The following is a 19,966-nucleotide window of genomic DNA, read 5'->3' as shown; positions in this document are numbered from 1 at the left end:
TATATGCCATTAATTTAAATTATGATATTATGACTAATAAAAATTCTTGCTACTTCAAAAGTTGAAAGGAATAAAGTAAATACTGTGTTACTAGTAATTTTCCTTTAAAAAAGCCATTTATATTTCACTTGTAAATATTATTGCTGTGATAAAAAATTTTGTTTTTTAGACCAGAAATACAACAGCCTAAAAAATAAAGCCTTTTTATTTTACAGAATGAAACCGTAAACATAAAAACTCTTTTAAAGAAAACTAGACAAGTGTATCGGTGTTCTTCACCATTCCTCCATAGGCCTGTTTTAGCTTACTCTAAACTCTCCCTGAGAGATCTCATCTGTATCATCATTCCTGGAATTACCTATCCTCCAGCAACTCCCTAACAAATCATGTTAACCCTTCATGTCTTAAACTTCACTATGATGCTTCTATGGGCAAAGCTAAGAATGTATATTTGAGAAATACCTCAACAACATCAAGTAATCTAAATTTAATGAGGTCCCACTATTTGCCAAGAAATACTACAATGGCTTAATATAAGACTTCATTTAACATCAAAACTACCCTAAAAAATAAGAACTATTATTATCCTAATTTTGCACATGAGAAAACTGTGACACAGGTAATCTGCTAAGGGCACACAGCTAACAGATAGGTGGTTCTGCTGGAATATAAATCCAAACAGCCTATACAAGTACCTGTGCTCTTCCAAAATTACTGTAGAAACTAGCAGTGAGAATTAACAACTCCTAGTCATACAATCAGAAAAATACTAAACATTTAGGTAGAGGAAAAGGCACAGGGGAAATAAAAGGCTCAAACTACGCGTATGAGCTGAAATAAGAAAAAACATTTACAAGAAGCTTGCTGAAAATTTCAAGAAAAGGGTCCAACTAGCAAGAGATGATAAATGAAAATTTAACCAGTATTAATAATCAAATTAAAAAGGCGTGAAATTTCATTAATATTCTCATTATTTAGGTGTCATTTACACCATTTTGTTTTAGTGACTGTAAAATACACACATATACACAGGCCAACTTAATCCTTATTTCAACCTAGTCTTCAATTTCTTTCCTAAACGCTTGCTTTGACATATTCTACAATAAGACTGTAAAGACAGGGAGAGGCTACTGTATTTGACTAATTCCAAATAAATTTAAGTTTTAAAAAGATATACAATAGATCATACACTATCTCCAGACATCATCTTGAATTCGTATGTGGGACAAAGAGTCATTCCTAAATAACTTAAGAAGACTTGGTAATATGCAATATTATCCCATATCCAGAAATAACTCCATTGTAACGAATATAATGAACTTTAAAGCAATTAATAAAGGGAAGGAAAGGGAAACACTGTTTTAAAAGACTACTACATGGTAGAAGCTGGATTAAGGATAAATCATCATAATACTATCATAATATTTTGAGGTAGATAATATTATTGCCATTTTAATGAAGAAAACCAAGTCTCAGAGAAATCCAGTAACTTTACTAAGGTCATGCAGATAACATACGAAAGAGCTAGGTTGCAAAACAACATTAATCTAACTTGAAAGCTACCATCTCCTTCTTTTATACTACATGCTGCAGGTCACGGCATACAAGCTGATGCCTTTTTAAAATTCTAATAAAAATCTGAAAGGAAATAAATTTTGACCCTTTTTTACATTTACACAGAAATATATTTTAGAGGAATTAAAAGTCTTAAATGTAAAAAAATCATATATAATTCTCTCAAAAGAAAACTTAGAATATGTATAACAAAGAGGTTAAGGGTTTTTGTTTTTAATTCAAGACTGTAACCTGGCAAGTGGAAAAAGATATAGTAACATGAAGGTTTTAAATTTTTCTGTAGAAAGAGAAATCATAAAGAAAATAAAGACTGGGAAAATTACTTACAATGCATATGCTAATAAAAGATTAATATTTATAATATAAAAAGACTTCCAGTTAATAAGAAAAAGACAACTCAATTAAAAAATGGGCAAAAGATATACTTAGCAATTCATAGAACAAGTTCAAATGGCAAGCTAATATATGACAACATACACAACTTCATTAATGGTCACAGAAATGCAAATTAAAGCAGCAATGTCCAAAATCAAGATAAGTAATGACACACTTCTGGAAGGGGGATGAACGTTACCTCTCATTAAGCAAGGGCCACATCTATTTAAATCGAACAGTATACCTTTCAACCCAGCAATCCCATCAGAGGGGATCTATCTTACAGACTCAAAAGCCCTAGTTTTAAGGCTATGGACACAGATGTTCTATAAACAGCATAGTTCACAAAAGCAAAATTTGGAAATACAATGAATGTCCTTCAATATGGGAAATCTTGAATAAACTGTAATACAGCCACACCATGGAATATTATATAATCAAAGAATACATTGGAAATACTCCAGTGGACAGTATAAGGAAAATATACATCTTTTTTTTTTTAGAATAGTAGTGAAAAATCCCTATATGTGTCTATTTTTATATACAATTACATGAAAATAAATGCATGGAATAATCTATACCAGGCTGTTAAAAGTGGCTACATGAGGAGAAAGAGGCTAGGTAATTTTCCCCAAAAGGGCTGACATAAAAATATCATGAATGACCAAAAAAAAGGTCAATGGAAATCATGTAAGCACCTCAATGCATTAGACTGACACAATCACTTTTTAGCAGTACTTGTTCCTTAGGTGGTAGTAAAAGAACACTTTATTTTTTGAACTAACTTCATTTGTTGAGCACTCTTTTTGTGCCATGGGTTATTTTACTTCTGATAGAAATTTCTAGGTTAGGTACTATTTTCTCATGAAAAAATGATAATTTAGACACTGCCAACCTATAACAGCATGCACAATGCACCATGGACACAATTTTCAGGGACACAAAGGTGACTCTCATCACAACAATCCCTCCCTCCCAAAGGCATATTCCATCTCTGATTCTTATCTATTCATGAATGAAGACTTCAATATGAATATAAAATCCTTCTGTGGAATATAGTTATCCCTTATACATTAATGCTATCAATGTTATTATGATTAACAATTAAACATTAGAAGTAAACTGGTACAATGTTTCTGAAAGTAACTTCACAATACATACTAAAACCCTTAAAAATGACTATACTTTATCTAGCAATACTACTTTAGAAAAATCCTTTTTTTTAATTGAAAAAACACACAAAATGTAAAAACATGTTTACTGAAGCATTTTTTGTAAAAATATATTGAAAAACTTAAGTTCCTATAATAGCCATTTAGTTAAATAAAATAACAATACTATGTAGCCTAAATTAATTGGCATACCAAAAAAAGGGCTTTGAGTAGTTGCTAGGGACTAGGGGAGAGGAAAACGGAAGAATTGTTGAATAAGTACTGAGTTTCAGTTTTACAAAATGAAAAAGTTCTGGAGATTGGGCGCACAACAATGTGAATATACTTAACATTTCTGAACTGTGCTTACAAATGGTTAACATGGTAAATTTTATGTTATGTGTATTTTACCACAATTAAGAATAAAATTTAACAAAGTAAAAAAAAAATTAATGTCTGTAGCACATGATTAGGTTAAATGGGTTAAAAAGTGGAGTGTGGCCTCATTTTTTAAAAAAAGAACTGGCATTCCCTATATTTAGAAACATACACAAACTATAAAAGACAGAAGAGCTTTAGTATTAGAAGCATCTTATTCTGAATGTTGGTTCCACCATTTACTAGTTCTGTGACCTTAGGCAAGGTGTGTAGCCATTTTTCAGCCTCAGAGCTTCCTGGTTGACACCGGATAAAAATAATTTCTACTCTATATGATTATTGTGAATATTTAATAAGATAGCAGATATAAAGAGTTTAGTATAATATCCGGTGTGTAGTACGTCTTCATTAATATTGCCTACTATTATTGCTTAAATGCATCAAATTGCTCTTAGTTCTAAATTCTGAATAATGGGCTTAGGTATCCATCGGCTCATTTGGATTTTATAGCTTTACTCAATAAACACTATTATTCATTACTAAAGCATGTGCTTAAAGATGCACCAAGCTATTAACTATTAAAAAATTAAATTCTTTAAGACTTTAAATGAAACAGAATTGTTGCTCAAGTAAGGAATCAAAGGCAACATAGTGATTTAAAATTAAATTAACTAGAAAAGGACTTCATTTCTGAGGACCACTAATTTGCAAGAATTTAGAAATTGATACCAATTCTCTACATAGGAATGCCAAAGTCTCTTTGACAGAACTTGTTTCCCTAACAAGGGACTGTGTTTGTTGGTATCTTAAGGAAACAAAGATAAGTCATTACAATATAAAAATTTATTGCAAGTAATATATAACAATGAAAAGAGCATTCAGTTTGACCTCAGTTTGAGTTACAATTTGCTTCTTAATAGCTGTGTGAAATAGCTCAGTTTCTTCCACCTACCTCCCAGTTTCATAATAATCAAATAAAATACATACAAAGCCTGACACAAAGTTACACTCAATGTATTAATTCACTTCCCTATGTTAACTAAGGAGGTAGCAGCTCCCAGAACAGACTACTTTTACACATAGCCAAGAAAAAGAAACAGGCAACATGTCCACATGGAAAACACCTTGGCTTTATTTGGTGCTTCTATTAAACAGCCTCATCTCCTGAGGGGCTACCATAAAGTTCCAGGGAAAAGTCTAGGACTTAAATCTATGTTCCCAAAGGCTACCACATTTTTTCTGATAAAAAGAAAATGTAATAAATGCTGGCTAACCTGAATTGTATTTATCTGCTCCCACTCTAATTCTAATCCCTTGTTAAATACTCAGCAGTTCTTTGCACATGCCAAGCACTCAAAAAATATTAAAAAGAATTTATGATTGCCTTGGAATGAAATAAGAAAGTATATACAAATACATGTAATCTAATTATAATTTTTATGGTTTACTAAAAAGCAAAGTAATTAGGATTAAAAGAATACTGCATTTAACATTCATGCAATTCTTATAAGCTACTGGCTATTCATGAAGAAAATAAGCTGTTTTGAGAGTCTATAGCAAATTATTTTTAAATTAAGCAATTAGTGCTTCAGTTTTTCCAGTGTAGGTGTATATACAAAGAGAATCTTAAGACATATCAGAACATTCTGAACTACTTAAGCTTTTTCACTGAAATAAACCACTTCCTTTCAAAAGCCCACATAATTTTAAAGCAGAAAGCCACTTAATTCTGAAGTTTTCTGTACAAGTACAAAATTCTTCTAACTGTGTGAATAAAATTACTAAGTGATAGAAAAATTAATGAAAAAATTTTCAAAGAAAAATACATTTAAAAAGGGACATCAAAAATTAGTTAAATATGCCTATTTTAAACTCCCTACATAAAAGGATTAGAGCAAAATAAAATATATAGTTTAAGGATATTACTGAAAAGTTCATGCAGATTTAGAAGTGTTCATAAGATCTCATATTAATAATTTTTCTTTGTAACACAGACTTTTCAAATTAATCAGTCTTTATTTCCAGGATAAGGATAAAGTCTCATAATACATTTGACCTGAGAAGGGAGAAAAAAAGAGGTTACATCTCCTTCTAAAAATCTAACATCATTATTACTCCTATTTAGTTACTTGGGTAATGTTGAAGAAAGAGGCAATACAGCACAATAAACAAGTAGAAAAAAAAATGATCATGTTCCAGTTGTTTATAGATCTGCTTTATCCTTTTTTTTTTTAATTTCCTGTACCTTCTCTAGGGAACAAACTGCCATTCAGACTCAAGAACAGGATAATCATGATCTGAGTACAAGTTATATTTACAGATATTCAAATAGCCGTATATAGATACACTATATGAAATTTGTTTAATAGACTATTAATACTACAAAACTAGCAAAACAATGCTAATAACTATATCCTCATTATGTAAAATTAGGCTTTATTTTGTAAATGAAAACTTCACTTGAAGAGACAACTAGATTAAATTCAAAGGGAAAGGAAAACGATGCATAACAGGTTTCTAAACAGTATGAGCAAACCAATACTACTTAAGACAAATCTTATCAAAAGGAGGAGCTGAACTGCCCTGTATTTCTCCGAAGCCTCTAATACTTTTAAGCAACTTTCTTAATAATCTGGTTAATATAAACATTTATTGGCTACTTTATTTGTGAGGCAATGGAAATATCAATTTTAAGAACCATATAAAATGTTAAATTTAAATTACATGATTCCTTTTCCATATTTGTAAACCAACTACTTTTTTCTTTTCAAAAGTAACGCATACTTTTTTTTAATCAACTATTTTTCCTAAAAGTGTCACAATAAACCCAATGTTAGAAAAAGCCTCAACAGCAATCAAAAGAATTAAGCTTTATTTCAGACAGTAATATCCATTTTGTTGAAAACTATTTCTCTTTCAAGTTGGCTAATTATAAAATTTTAAACCATGAATTAGATTTTTCTGCCAAGAATTTTCCTCTCAAACAATAATACTATAGGTATTTCAATTTATGGATTTTGTTTTGTGGGGAAAAAGAAACCCAAGAGTAACTTGTTACTAAGTTTTATAATTTTGGGAGTATATTTCCCCTTGCTAGGCAAAGAAAATACCATCAGAAAATAAAGATTGTCTCATAATTTTACTCTGTAAATAAAGACTTTATAGCAGTCCAACCATATAAATGTATAACAAAATTATATGATAACCCATTCTAAGGTTATTTGTATTTGCTATTGGTTGCTTTCAATATTATATATGTTAATAAAATAAACTAAAATGTTACCTAAGTTAAAGAGATACATAAACATTTAATACATTATTTTAGAAATTAAAGAGTTCCAACTTATTACCATGATAAAACATTTTCATATAGATATTAAGTTCCCATTCCAAATTCTAAAAATACAAAAATACTGAAAAATTCTCCAAATTAAGTACACTAAAAGAAGTTTTCTCCTAGACTGTTCAGTGGTATGTCATTATAAAGTCAGGTCAATATGGACAGTGGAATCATTATATCTAAGCATCTAAACCTTTGGAACAAGGTCTGCCATACCACATACCCAGGAAGAAATTATTCACAAGCCTCTAAACTCAATCTAGTTTCACAGCTGATGGGGGTATTTAATCTAATCAAGGGCTGTTGGAAACATATATCCAGTTAAAGAGACAAAATAAAGATGTTTCTATCCCACTTCCCCCCCCAAAATATACACACACAACACACAGAGAGGATAGAAGAAAAGATGACAAAAACAACAGGAGAAAAAGTTAAAAAGTAGACCAACTGAGCTCACAAGAAATATACATCAGGGGAAAAAAAAAAAAAAACTACTTACAGAAATAAAAGCCACACTGGAAGCAAAATGGGGTCAGCTAGCAACATACAATAATAGAAAACAGTACTGCAATGTCTACAAAGCTTTCCAGGAAAGAAAGAGGACAAGGACTATCATTTATAATGCAGGCATAGATCACAGAATCATTTTCGTATATTCAGCAGTTTGGGAAATATTTCAAACATCTGTATTTTTTGGGGGGAGGGGAAGGTGAGAGGTAGAAAAGATGACAAAGTCAAACGAGATAAACAGAGGCCTAATCATGAAACCAAGCAATTTTAAGATAACTATGGCTGGTTTAAAATAAAGGAAATTTTGAGTACAGAATCTAAGGAAAATACTATACAAATCTTGGCAACAAAAAAATAATATGACTAAAAATATCAGGAGATAAAGGGCAAGAAGAGGTCAAGTATGAAAAAGTATAACTGATGAGTTCAACTTTTAAAGCCAAGACTCATTAAAAAACAGTCTAAAGATAATAATTCAATTAATAGGAGTTTAAATATATCATAAAAGGTATAAAAATACTTTCCCTAAGAACTTAAAATATTAACCAAAATTATGAGAAATAAAGAGGAGGTGAAGTATAAGTATGTTAATTTCTTCATCTTTCATAATGAGATCAATACATACATACTGTTTAAAGTTGGTAATTTTTTTTAAATGGTAATGTTATTATATTATAAAGATGAACTACAACATTTCCAAGTTATCAAAGGGTATATACAAAGTCAAAATAAGCACAGACCATTTATCAAAATACATCAATATAAAAGACAACAGGATATTTTTTAAGTGACAGAAGGTATTACATCTATTCTATCAACACCATAAGTGGGAAATAATTATTTGTCCCTAACAAATCCAATCATACACAAATACAGAAAACAAAACCAAACCAAACCAAAGTGACTCAAAACACAAGCAAAAGAATGGGCAAATAAAACTTAGCATGAAATCTATAAGTAATATGACATATTTTAACTTACCTCCCTGCCTACTGCCAATCAAGGAAACAGAAGTTAAGTAAGAATACTGAACTCGATGAAAATTTGAAAAGGAACAGAAATATATCATAATTTGTTCTTCAGATGAAATTCATATCCTTGACATGTACCTATGAAATCATAAAACTACATTGGACCACAAAGGAAAACTCAATAAACTTCAAAAAGTAAAAGGCACAGACCACATTCTCTGATAACAATACAATGAAACCAGTAATCATAATGAAAACAGCAAACAAAAATCCCACAACAACCTGGGATTTTTTTTTTTTTAACTTAGATTCTTGGCTTAAAAAGGAAATCAAAATTAAATTGCAAAATATCCAGAAAATAATAGTCACTCTAACAGAACCCAGAAAAAAATAACCTAAAAAAGCCCACATGTCACAGCAAATATAGTATTCATAAGAAAAATAAAAACTACAGAGACAAAAGTTAAGTAAGAGAGAATGGGAACAACACATATCAACTTCAAGGCAGTGAGGAGGAATGAGGGAAGGGTAGAGCTTGGATTCCCATCTAACAATTTATTTCTTAGAACAGAGAGAGAGACCTGAACTGTGTGTGGTAAAATGTTACCTTCTGTTGAAACTAAATGGTGGGTTCATGAATGTCATTTTCTGTTTGAAATTTCATAAATTAATATTAATTTTTAATGTATTTAAATTAAATGTTCACTTAGAAAGGAAGAAAATTAAAAACAGAAAAGAGATTAGGTCATAACTCATAAACCAACAAATTAAAATCAGTAGGACCAATTATCAATCAAGGAACCCATCTTTTGGGGAAGAAAAATAAATTATAAGATAAAAAAAAAAAGGGGGGAAGAAGCTGACAGAAGGGAAAAGTAGAGAAGAGAAAACAATATTTAAAATAAGAATAGAGATTTAACTACAGCACAGAAGAATTTAAATTAAGACAATGTTTGCTACAATGCTAAACAAATACATTTGTCAACCTGGACAAAATGGATAATTTTCTCAGAAAATTAAAACTTCCAAACTGTCCTTATAATATTAAGAAAGACAATTCCTATCATGAAACCAGTAATTTTAATGGTCTTCAAATTATTTAAGGATAAAGAAAAACTTTGTAAGTTCTCTAAAAAACCATCACAAGAAAAACCAAAACCTGACAAAGAACATACACATACAATTGTGAATCAATTTTATGAATATATAGAACAATTTTAAATAAAATATTATCAAATAAAATCTATTCCATTAAAAGAATAATCCACCATGACCAATTAGGAATGTTCCAATATTACAAGACTAGATCAATACCAGAAAGTCTACTAAAATAATGTAATAATCTATTTAAATAATCTGTTTTCTCCAAAAACATCCCAATAACAGTCAGAACTGGGTTTTTTCCAGTAATCTGACAAGCTGTTTCTAAAGCTCCTGTGGAAAAAAGAGCCATGTGAGATAACTCAGGAAAACTATGAAAAAGGAGAGGAAAAAAACCAAGACAGCCTACAGAATATTAAAAAACTGACAGTAATAAAAAGCTGCAGTAATTAAAAATTTGATAATAGCATAGAACAACACAAAGAAATGGAATAGTAGAGTCCCAAAGTAGGTAAGACAACCGGAGAGAGAAGACTTTAGTGTATGTCACAGATGGCATTTCAAATCAGATTAAAAAGAAAAAGGATCTGTAAGGCAACAAAGGTAACTATAACAAATCCAGCTATTGGAAAGAGAAAAGATATTGGTAGAAAAATCTTACCTTACCCCCCTAATAGCAGCTGGACCAAACACTTAAATGTAAAAAAAAAAGCAAAACAAAAACAAAAACCTGTCCAACGTATTCGAAGAAATGAACAATTTTTTAAAAATTATCTATTATCTTGTAGTAGAGCAGAACTTTCAAACAAAAGCCCATGAAAGAAAAGATTAATACATTTGAATATGATAAAATAATTTGTCTTCTAAAAATGACAAACTGAGAATTAGAAAAAGTAGTTTCCATGCATATAATAAAATGATTTTCTTAGAATTTAAATATAAAAATTAAATATATTAAATACAGACACACACATATATATATATATATTCCTAGAAGCCATTATGAAAGACAGCTAGCAGAAAAATGGGTAAAGATGAGGAACCGGTAGTTCCAAGAAAAAGAAACATATATAGATTTAAATATATGACAAAGTAGTCAGCCTAACTCATTAAAGACATATAAATAAATGAAAAAATATTTTCCAATTATCAGGTTGGCATAATACCAAAAAGAGTAATAACCCTATCTGTGAGAATTTAAATAGAAACACTCATAAACTTGTGGGAAGGAAATTAGCAGAACCTCTATTAAGGACAATTACACAGTATCTATCAAAAAATTTAAGTTTATACTTATTGGCCTAGAAATTCAATTTCTAGAAATGCAGGATGCTCACTTTGTCATTAGTGATAACAACTTAAAACGTTTATCAACAGGGGCTTTTAATGTATATATTAGGAAATTCTACACAGCTGTTAAAAAGAATGAGGTTAATCTCTATATGCTGGTAAGCAAAGATGTATAATATACTTTGCTAAGTGATACACATATTGCAGTGTTATAGTATCCTCCCATTTGGGTAGAGGTACTTTATACACACACATACACACACACACACACACACACACACACACACACACACACACACACTTGACGTGTGTAACATGCAAGCAATGTTTTCAGAAGATTATAAAAGAACTTTTTTTTTTTTCACAGATTTGTTTCACAGCTTCCTCTAGGGAACAAGATATGGGACTGTATTGAAGAGTGAGACTCACTTTTTACTTTAAATCCTTTCCTACACTTATGTGCCAGATACATTCTAAGCTGGGGCATATAAGCATATGAACATATAAAAACCCTACATTCATAGAAACTGCATGAGGAGAGAGTGTGAGGAGCGATGGGGAGATAATAAAAACTGTATACACATACAATGTCAAATATGTAAGGGTTGTTAGGAATAAAAAAGAGTAATAAGGGAAAGGGACTATATGTATGGGTGTGTGAGGGGGTACTTACGATTTTACATGGGGTAGCAATAAAAGGAATGCACTGAACTATGGGTCCAGATGGAATAGGTTCCCCTATTCCAGGATTAGGAGTAAAGTGATACACAAACTACAACCTCAAGAGCTAATTACCAGAAGGAGAAACAGAGGGCGAAGAGCAAACACTATGGAAGCAGAGGAAACTCAGGTAGGTGTTCTTGGGTGGATTTAGATAAGGGGTTACACAAACAGAAACCAGTTGATGAAAGGTCTTATAAAATAAAGGGTTTATAAAAGGGAACAGAAAATTATTAGAGCTATATTCTGGAAAAGTTACTCTGGCTGTATTATAGAAAGTGTTCTGGGGAAAATAAACTGAGAAGTAAAGAAGCTAGTTAAATATTTTAATAATTCCACCCAAAGCTAATGGACTTTAAGAGAAAAAGTAACAATAAGAATGGAGAGCAGTGGGTCGAAAAATGTACAGTCAATCCTCATTTGAAGATTCCACCTTTGTGAATTCAACTACTTGCTAAAATTTATTTGTAACCCCAAAACTATTAGTTGCAGAACTTTTGCAGTCTCCTGAGGACAGGTGCAGAGCAGCAAAGTATTTGAGTCGCCCAGCATGCCTGTTCCCAGTTCAGGCTGAACAAGGTGATGCCTTCTTGTTTCAGCTCTTATACTGTAAAGAAGTATCCTTTTCATGATCTAATCTTCACTGCCACATTTTTCACATTGTGATTTTTAGTTGGTAATTCTGCTGTTTAAAATGGTCCCCAAGAGTAGTCTGAAGCACTGTCTAGTGTTCCTAAGCACAAGGCAGCTGCAATATGCCTTACAAATAAAAGATATATGTTAGATAACCTTTGTTCAGGCATTAAGTTATAGTGCTACTGGCCTTGAGTTTAATGTCAGTGAATCAATAACATATAAATAATCTATATTAAATAAAGTTTCTTTAAACAGATACATAAAACAAGGTTATGTATTGACTGGTTGACCAAAAATGTGACCAGAGGATCACAGAAACCTAACCCTGTATTTCCTGTAGAAGCAACGGTTCAATATTCACTAAGTAAATGTTTGCACATTTTGTTCAATGTTCACTAATTTATGACTTTATAAATAAGATATAACAATCAACTGTATATGTACACACATATATTTACTTATCTGTAAAGCAGAAGTAATAGGACTGGTAATCAATTATAAGTAAACGAGGGAGAGCAATCAAGGACGATGCTAACTAAGTTTCTGGCTTAAGCAACTGGAAGATGGCGATACTGCTAATAAAGACAGGAAACAGAGGGCGATGGCAGCTTGGATCAGGAAGACAAAGATGTCAGCCTCAGAGAGCGTTATGCACACTATAATAAATATAATTATGTGTTTTAAGTACTCATTTTCCCCTCCCATTTGAGAACTACATCTTTGTTCATCTTGGGATACATTCTATAACTAAAATGATGCTTTCCTTTAAGTCACGTAATAAAACCAGGCATGTCAACATCAGAAATGTACAATTTATCAATTCTTTTACCTTTCACTGTCATCTTTGCAATCACATTACCCATAATCACCACAACCTATACTCTAACAGTGTTTCTATGTGAGCTCTAAAAAGTAAAAATATAAAATTCTACCTTTTGGAAAACAGGAATTCTAAATGACAAATACGCTCAAAGAAATTCTTCACAACCAGGTAGTTTGTTTTTCAATTTGTTTACAGAAACCTTCAGTATAAATTATTAAAATACCATTCTGAAATGCCAAGTTTATGTAAAAACTCCTAATGGATAAATTGTGTTTTCATACTTGATTTAAGAAAACTTCAGAATTATAATTTATTTCAACGTAGCTTTTACAAAAATGCATATATACAATCAAAATGTGACAAGTTTTTTATACCTTGAAAATTAAAGTTATAATATACAACTGCATACACTGAGCCTTATATAATAGTAAAGTAGTCATACCAATCCCTCCCTGTCCAGTCTGTATTACCTTTGTTTATTCAGGTAATAGAAAACAATTTCTAGGCTGCTATAAATCTGATTTTACAAGCAAATATATACTTGTGTGAACACAAAACAGAAAACTTGATGCACAGTTCTTCCTCAATATATGACTGTATACTTGTTTATTTGCAATGGTCCACATATAGAAAAGCACTGGACTAGTTTTATTCTTGGTGTGACAATTAGTTGCACGACCTCCCACTGACTACTAAAAATTAAATATAATACATTGGGAATGGTATTACTGTTAATATGAGAAGAAAACAGGTGAAAGAAAAGTTTAAGAAAGGAAGATTCAAAGCTAAAGGGAGGAATAAGGGTTAGAATACCAGTTCAGTAGATTGGGAACATGACAAAGATAAAACAATTAAGAAAGAAAAGCTAAGCAAAGTGCTCTGCACAAAACTGAAACCCTGGTTCTTGACAATTAATGGTAACAAGAACCATAACCAAAAAAACCAACCAAAGACTTGAGAATGCAAGAGGGAAAAACATCTATGAACATCAGCTCTTTTAAAAATTTTAAAAAGTGAAGAGTAAAAATGGTCATTTTAAATGTCTTTCACATTTATATCATTTAGAATATAATCACATTATTTCTATTCCTAAAGTAAACTACTAATGCATTTGATCATAACACAAATAAAAATGGCATTGCACTTCAAAACTGATATTGGAACTGGAAAATAAACTAAAAACACTTAGCCTACCTGAGCTACCAAGACAGCAGTCAGTCAATAAACAGCAGCTGGTACAAATATACACTTAGTGCAAGCAACAGTCATCACTAGGAATGTATCCACGAACGAGCAAGCACCTGTCTCTTTACCGAGGGCCAGTGGCCAAGGGTAGAAGGGGCAGTGGGTCTTCTCGGTTTCCACTCTCTGAATCTCAGAGACTGTGACACTTCCTTAGTCAACAGGGCAAGTGCATGTCAGGTACAGACCTGACAGACCAGTGGCCATGACAACAAAAATAGGGAGAGCTATTTAAAAATTGTTACCTTCCCTATCACCCTGCAATATAGAATTTTTCCCCCTAAAAAACAAAATTTTCTAAATGGTAGTTACAATCCTCATCAGCCAACAAAGGGAGATACAGTTCATGCTATAAAACCTACTATATGGCTTAAAAAGTACTGTATTTCCACTTGAAAATTAGTTATAAAAGAAGATAAAATAACAGTAACACTGTTCAACTTCAACATGGGTTAAACAGTGTTTAAGAACCACCTGTGTAGCATTTAATCCATCAGGAATTATTGACAGTTCCAAACAAACACTGAGAATACAATTTGCTTCCAAATTGGAGACTGCCTACCATTTATAAATCCAGCTGATGAGTCATAGACTAATAGTTCAAAATTACTAAAATGTTTAATTAAGGTTCAAGACTAGAAAAAGAAAATCAGCAGCTGGGGTGGGTAATTCAAACTTTAAAATCAATCCTAAAATATAACCTGTAATTTATATGATCTAAGCATCAGTATGATATGCACTCAAATATCCCATTAAAAACAAGAACTGAAGACATCACAAAAAGTGTTTGGTCAAGAACAATGAAGCCATAAGGCTGGCATAAACTTTTCCACCAAAACACTGGATATAAAAAATCACATACAGCTAAAAATACTGGAATGTCATCCTGAAAATAAACATACAAGAAATACAAAAAAAAATTATCAAATTCATAGTGAAGTAGCTGTCAGAGAAAAATATTTCTTTACTGGGAAAATATAGCTATTTTATTTTTATTAAGAAATAACATTTTATATATTTTTTTCTGCAAGAAATACTAATAATATTATAGCAGCATCTTCTTATGCAAAAGACCTAATTCCTAATTAGCAATTTTCTTTAGTATTTCTAATTACTAAAAATACAAATTAAAAATTCAAGTTGGCTGGATATTATTCTTAGCATTAGTAATTTCTATCATTCTATTGATTTCTTTAAGGCAGTGATTCCCAAGTAGAAGTGACCCATCAGAATCAACTGGGGACCAATATGAAAATACACACTCCCAAGTGTCACCCCTCAGAGATTGAGTCACCATGTCTGGAGTGAAGCCACAGTATCTGTTTTGAAAAAAACTCCCCCAGTGATTCTGGCTGCCAGTTGAGGATGACTGCTTTAAGGGTTGAATTACCTATTTGTTCTACTGACTAAAAGATTTGCCGTTGCTGAAACTATGTCATTATAGTATATACAAGCCATCAGCAGCAAAGAGGGAAAACTCTACATTTCATCACTTATAGTAAAAAAGTTAAAGAGCTCTGATAAGATTATCTATTCAAAGAACATGCAACCATACTTGAAAAGGCTTTCTGTATATTTATTTTAAAGTGTGCATTTAGGACAAATGGTTTTGAAAATGTATAAAAATAATTTATGTATTAATCCATCTTCAATATGTACATGGCCCCTTAAAAGGATTTTCATTTTATTATCATGAAAAATGTATTTCAACAACCTCCACAGTATTATTAAAAGTCAGGAATTTTAAGATTTTCTAATAGAAAAGTCTTAGTATTCACCTGCAGAAAATAATGAAATTGGAATGATATCATTAATTTTTTAAAATATAATACTGTCTCAGCGATGCTATGCTACATATAAGAAAAATCTTCATCACTAAACTATAATAATCCCAAGTGATAGCATTCTCACTTGAGAACAAAGCACAAAAATATTTTATAAAAGAAAACATCTCATTGTAAAAACTTATAAAATTGAATGCTTTAAACAAAAATAGCTGAGGCTTGATTTCACAATATCAAATTTCCATATGCACTTGGTAAACATACACTCAATAGGCTATCAACTTAAAGCCAGTTATCACTAAAGAAGATTGTTAAAAAAAAAATTCAGTGCAAAAATATGTATCAACTAAAGCTATCAACTGATGTTAAGACAATTTTAATATAAAAATCATAAATTAAATCCCATAATATAAAGCAATGCTATAAAGACGTCAAATTAATTTAAAAGAAAGAGCTCTACAAAAGTTATCAAGTTTTCCTTTTGTTACTATTCTCTAGTAAAAGCTTTCTTTTGATTAGCTTTTACAATGTCATCAGGAGATGCTGATTTGAAATCAAATGGTGTTATTGCTATAAGAGGACTTATTTCTTTGTCCTTTACGTCTTGAACTTGTCTGCTATAAAGAAAACTCTTATAGAGGTCAAGGGTGCGTCGTTTGCAGCTTTTCAATGGGTAACGAAGACACAGTGTTGAAGCAAAAGCTGAAGGTCGGGCAGCAAGAGCCTTGGTCCAAGAGAGAGAAAAAGGTGGTTTCCTAGTCAGAGAGCCTTTACTGTTTTTCTTATTATCCTTAGCAGAATTGGAATCTTTCCCTAACCTTGAACTTAGAACTTTAGTTCCTGATGTTGGAGCAACGGATTGGTCTACTACAGGTTTTGGAACATTATCTGGGGCTTTTATGAGGACACTGAGATCTATATTCAAATCTATTTCAGGTGCCCTCACTTCAGATAAACTGAGCGGACAGGACTCTTTCTTAATCTTAGAGTTGTCTACATCAATTGTTTCTGCAATCAAATCAGAAAGTGACAAATTCTCAAGGTCTCTTGTCGGAGAAGCTTTACGAAATGCCAAGGATGACAGAGATCCTGTTAATTCTGATATTCCAGTTGAAGACTGATACCGATTTGCTAGTTGTGACAAGGGGAAGGATCCCAAACTCAGATCTGTGAAACTGGCAGATGGCTGGTTACAAAGATCAGATAAAGTAAAGCATTCGCTTGGATTGTTTTCTTTGTGCTTCTGAAACAGTTCAGCTAAAGATGAACTTTCACATTGGGAAAACTGCAAGTTGTCATTTCTTAATATGCAATTCTTGGCACTCTGTTCAACTGAAGAAACACTTCCAACTTCAGCCATTTTACTAGCATTTAAATTATCAACAGCCATATTTTCCAAAGAGCTAGTTAAGAGCAAAGGATTATTTAAACTTTCAAAGCTGTTTTGTACTGGAATATTTTGCAAATCAGGAACTGAATTATTTTGAATAAATAGATAGTTATTAGGTGTTGTGTTTTTTATCATTAAGGATTTTAAATCTGGTATTTCTTTGAACGCAGAATCATCTTTAGAAATACATTCAGATGCATGAGGTCTAAACAAATCAGCATCTATACTCTTTGAAGGTGGACTCTCCAGACTATCTGTGGATGATAATCTGACTGATGGCTGACTTTTGCAAGAATCTCTTGGCATATAATCAATTAGGTCAGCTAGTGACAGCTCTTTTGTTAACTTACATGATTCTAGTTTCTTTTCACTTTTAGGTCTGTCAAGTTTTTTTTTATAAAGTAAATAGCGACTTGGTACAATGGATGAACTATGACATAATCCATATTTTGCTCCTGGGGCAGAAAAATCAAAGGATTTGCTACTGCAATCCAGACGGTCTGCAGATTGAGGACAAGAGTTTTGAACATTATCAGCTGAAACTTCAGAGGAAGATAATAAGACTCCTTACCTTACAAGAGCCATTAATTTTCAGATGAATAGGTTGACATATGCAGAAGACAGTCACAGCAACCAAAAAGAAACATGAAATGAGGCATTTAATTACTAAATGTTTCTTTTGATTATGACATGAATGAAGTGATACTTAATTATTTAATAAAAAGTAAATATTCTAAAAAACAAAAATAAAGGATTTTACCTTCCTTTAACCATCTTAAGTGACCTTCATACTTTGTTCACTGATATATACAAAGGTAATTACCAAGTTAGTCAATGTTCTAATTTTCACAAATTTTATAATGTAAGGTTTTAAGATACTTAAATTATAGTCAGGATTGTCTCAAATTCAAAACATCTAAAAAAACCAATGGAAAGAGTAAAGTTTGTCTTCTGTATTTTTTATGTATTAAAAACAAGCAAACAAATATACCCTATAATTTCCACTATGAACTAGGAAAAACTATTAATATAGATGACATATTACAGACTCATTCTCATATTACTGGTCAGTGAAAAGTGCATCTTGCCCCAATCCAAAATAAATTTTTTTTTAATTTAAATAAAAATGACCCCTATTTCATAGTAACAGACTACATACAATTTGGTTGTGGCAAAAATCTAATCTTCAGGTTCTAAGAAATATCAACCCAGGTAACAAATCACCACACTCCTACTGACAAATATCATGCCAATGAATATAAGTGGTTCCCTTCTCATGTGGACTAAATTCCAAATTTAACCCCAAATTCTAAAAATTTAAAATTAAAGATCTGTCTATGAAACAGAAGCATGGTAGAATTATGATACCTTATGATATTTAAATAAAATTAAATTATATTTTATTAAATGCTAAAAGCATAAAGGGATTTTCTAACATTGTCTGACTATTACTTCCATCTCCTGACCCATTAGAGTTAAAAAAAACAACAGCAATAATTAAAAAGATCTGTAAGATACTAACAAGAAGCAAAAAGTGTTTTGTCTTATTTTTATCTACTTTTATTTCCTTTATATTCCATTAGTTACAAAAACAAGCAGGGAAATTACCAAAAAGCAGGCTTTAGTAGAGTGAAGGGAACATAGCACTCAGCTTAAAAATTCATAAATTGGAAAATCAATTCATCATAATCAAGAATTATTATAACATACAAAATTTTCTGCCCATTTTTTTAACAGCTCAAGCAAATCAAAGCCTCTTTAAAGTATTAACTGTAAAACAACTAAAAGAGAACAAGTAAAAGCATACCTTTTGCTATCTTTCTTGTAGATACTGCTTCTTCACTCCTGACTTTCAAATTCTGCATTTTATCTTGCTCCAGAACCACTGACAAAGCCTTCTGCACATCAAACTTGTTCCTCAGTACTGCTTCAATCAATGTGTCATCTGGCACAGCATCTCCAAGTACCTCTCTCATGTGATCAAGGCATGAATAGAGACGAGCTAGAATAGACAACAATAATTAAAAGCTGTACTAACTGGTGTCATGAAAGAAACTTCAATCTTCAAAACTGAAAAAAGCATATGAAATAGTAGGATGTTCAACTCTTGTTTTTCTTTGGCAAAAATTACAATGATTCTATTCTTAACCACAATATACCTATCTCCCCTTATCAGAGGAACAATTTCAATAATTAAGAAATCACTATAATAAATGTCTCCAAAGTACTACTGACTAATGTTTGAAGAAAGTATAAACTGTATATAGAAATAACTACTTCAGTCAATGATAGTGATGTCTGTACTGGTTATTTTTCATATGTATAGAAAGGTAGTGTTCATTATGAAAATATTTCTAACTTGTTAGCGAAATATATTTCTTAAATTTCCTGCATTACTACCTTAAATTTTCTTTTAAGCTAACTTTAGTTTTTCCTAGCCAAATAAAATCATCCTCAACAATGCTTTAAAAATGGGCAAGATAACTTGATATAAAAATGCCATAAAAATAAGGAAGTTCAGTAGATTAAGAGAATGGACATTCATTTTAAAAATAAAAAATTTAAATCTGAAAGTCCAAAATTTTTAATGATTATTTTCTGATGATTATATTATTATAAAAAGCAATTACTAATAATAATCATTAATGATGTAAATTCCATTGAGAGCAAAGGCTTTATA

General features: G+C 31.3%; 1 protein-coding gene across 4 annotated transcripts in view; it reads right to left on the bottom strand.

Annotated features, from left to right (window-relative positions):
* The window catches only part of HBS1L (HBS1 like translational GTPase), a 75,695-nt gene that overhangs the window by 42,661 nt on the left and 13,068 nt on the right, over positions 1-19,966 (bottom strand). For 2 of the 4 annotated variants that reach the window (XM_010965609.3, XM_010965608.3), the window contains exon 4: positions 19,094-19,288. In XM_010965609.3, the coding sequence (XP_010963911.2) occupies positions 19,094-19,288 (195 nt within the window). Of the gene's footprint in view, positions 1-15,667; positions 17,853-19,093; positions 19,289-19,966 lie in introns of those variants that run through there. The other 2 variants (XM_045524422.2, XM_074368319.1) reach the window with 2 other exon arrangements.

Source organism: Camelus bactrianus, chromosome 8 (assembly GCF_048773025.1).
Source record: "Camelus bactrianus isolate YW-2024 breed Bactrian camel chromosome 8, ASM4877302v1, whole genome shotgun sequence".
NCBI classification, from domain to species: domain Eukaryota; kingdom Metazoa; phylum Chordata; class Mammalia; order Artiodactyla; family Camelidae; genus Camelus; species Camelus bactrianus.
This window is presented reverse-complemented; position numbering and strand designations above follow the sequence as displayed.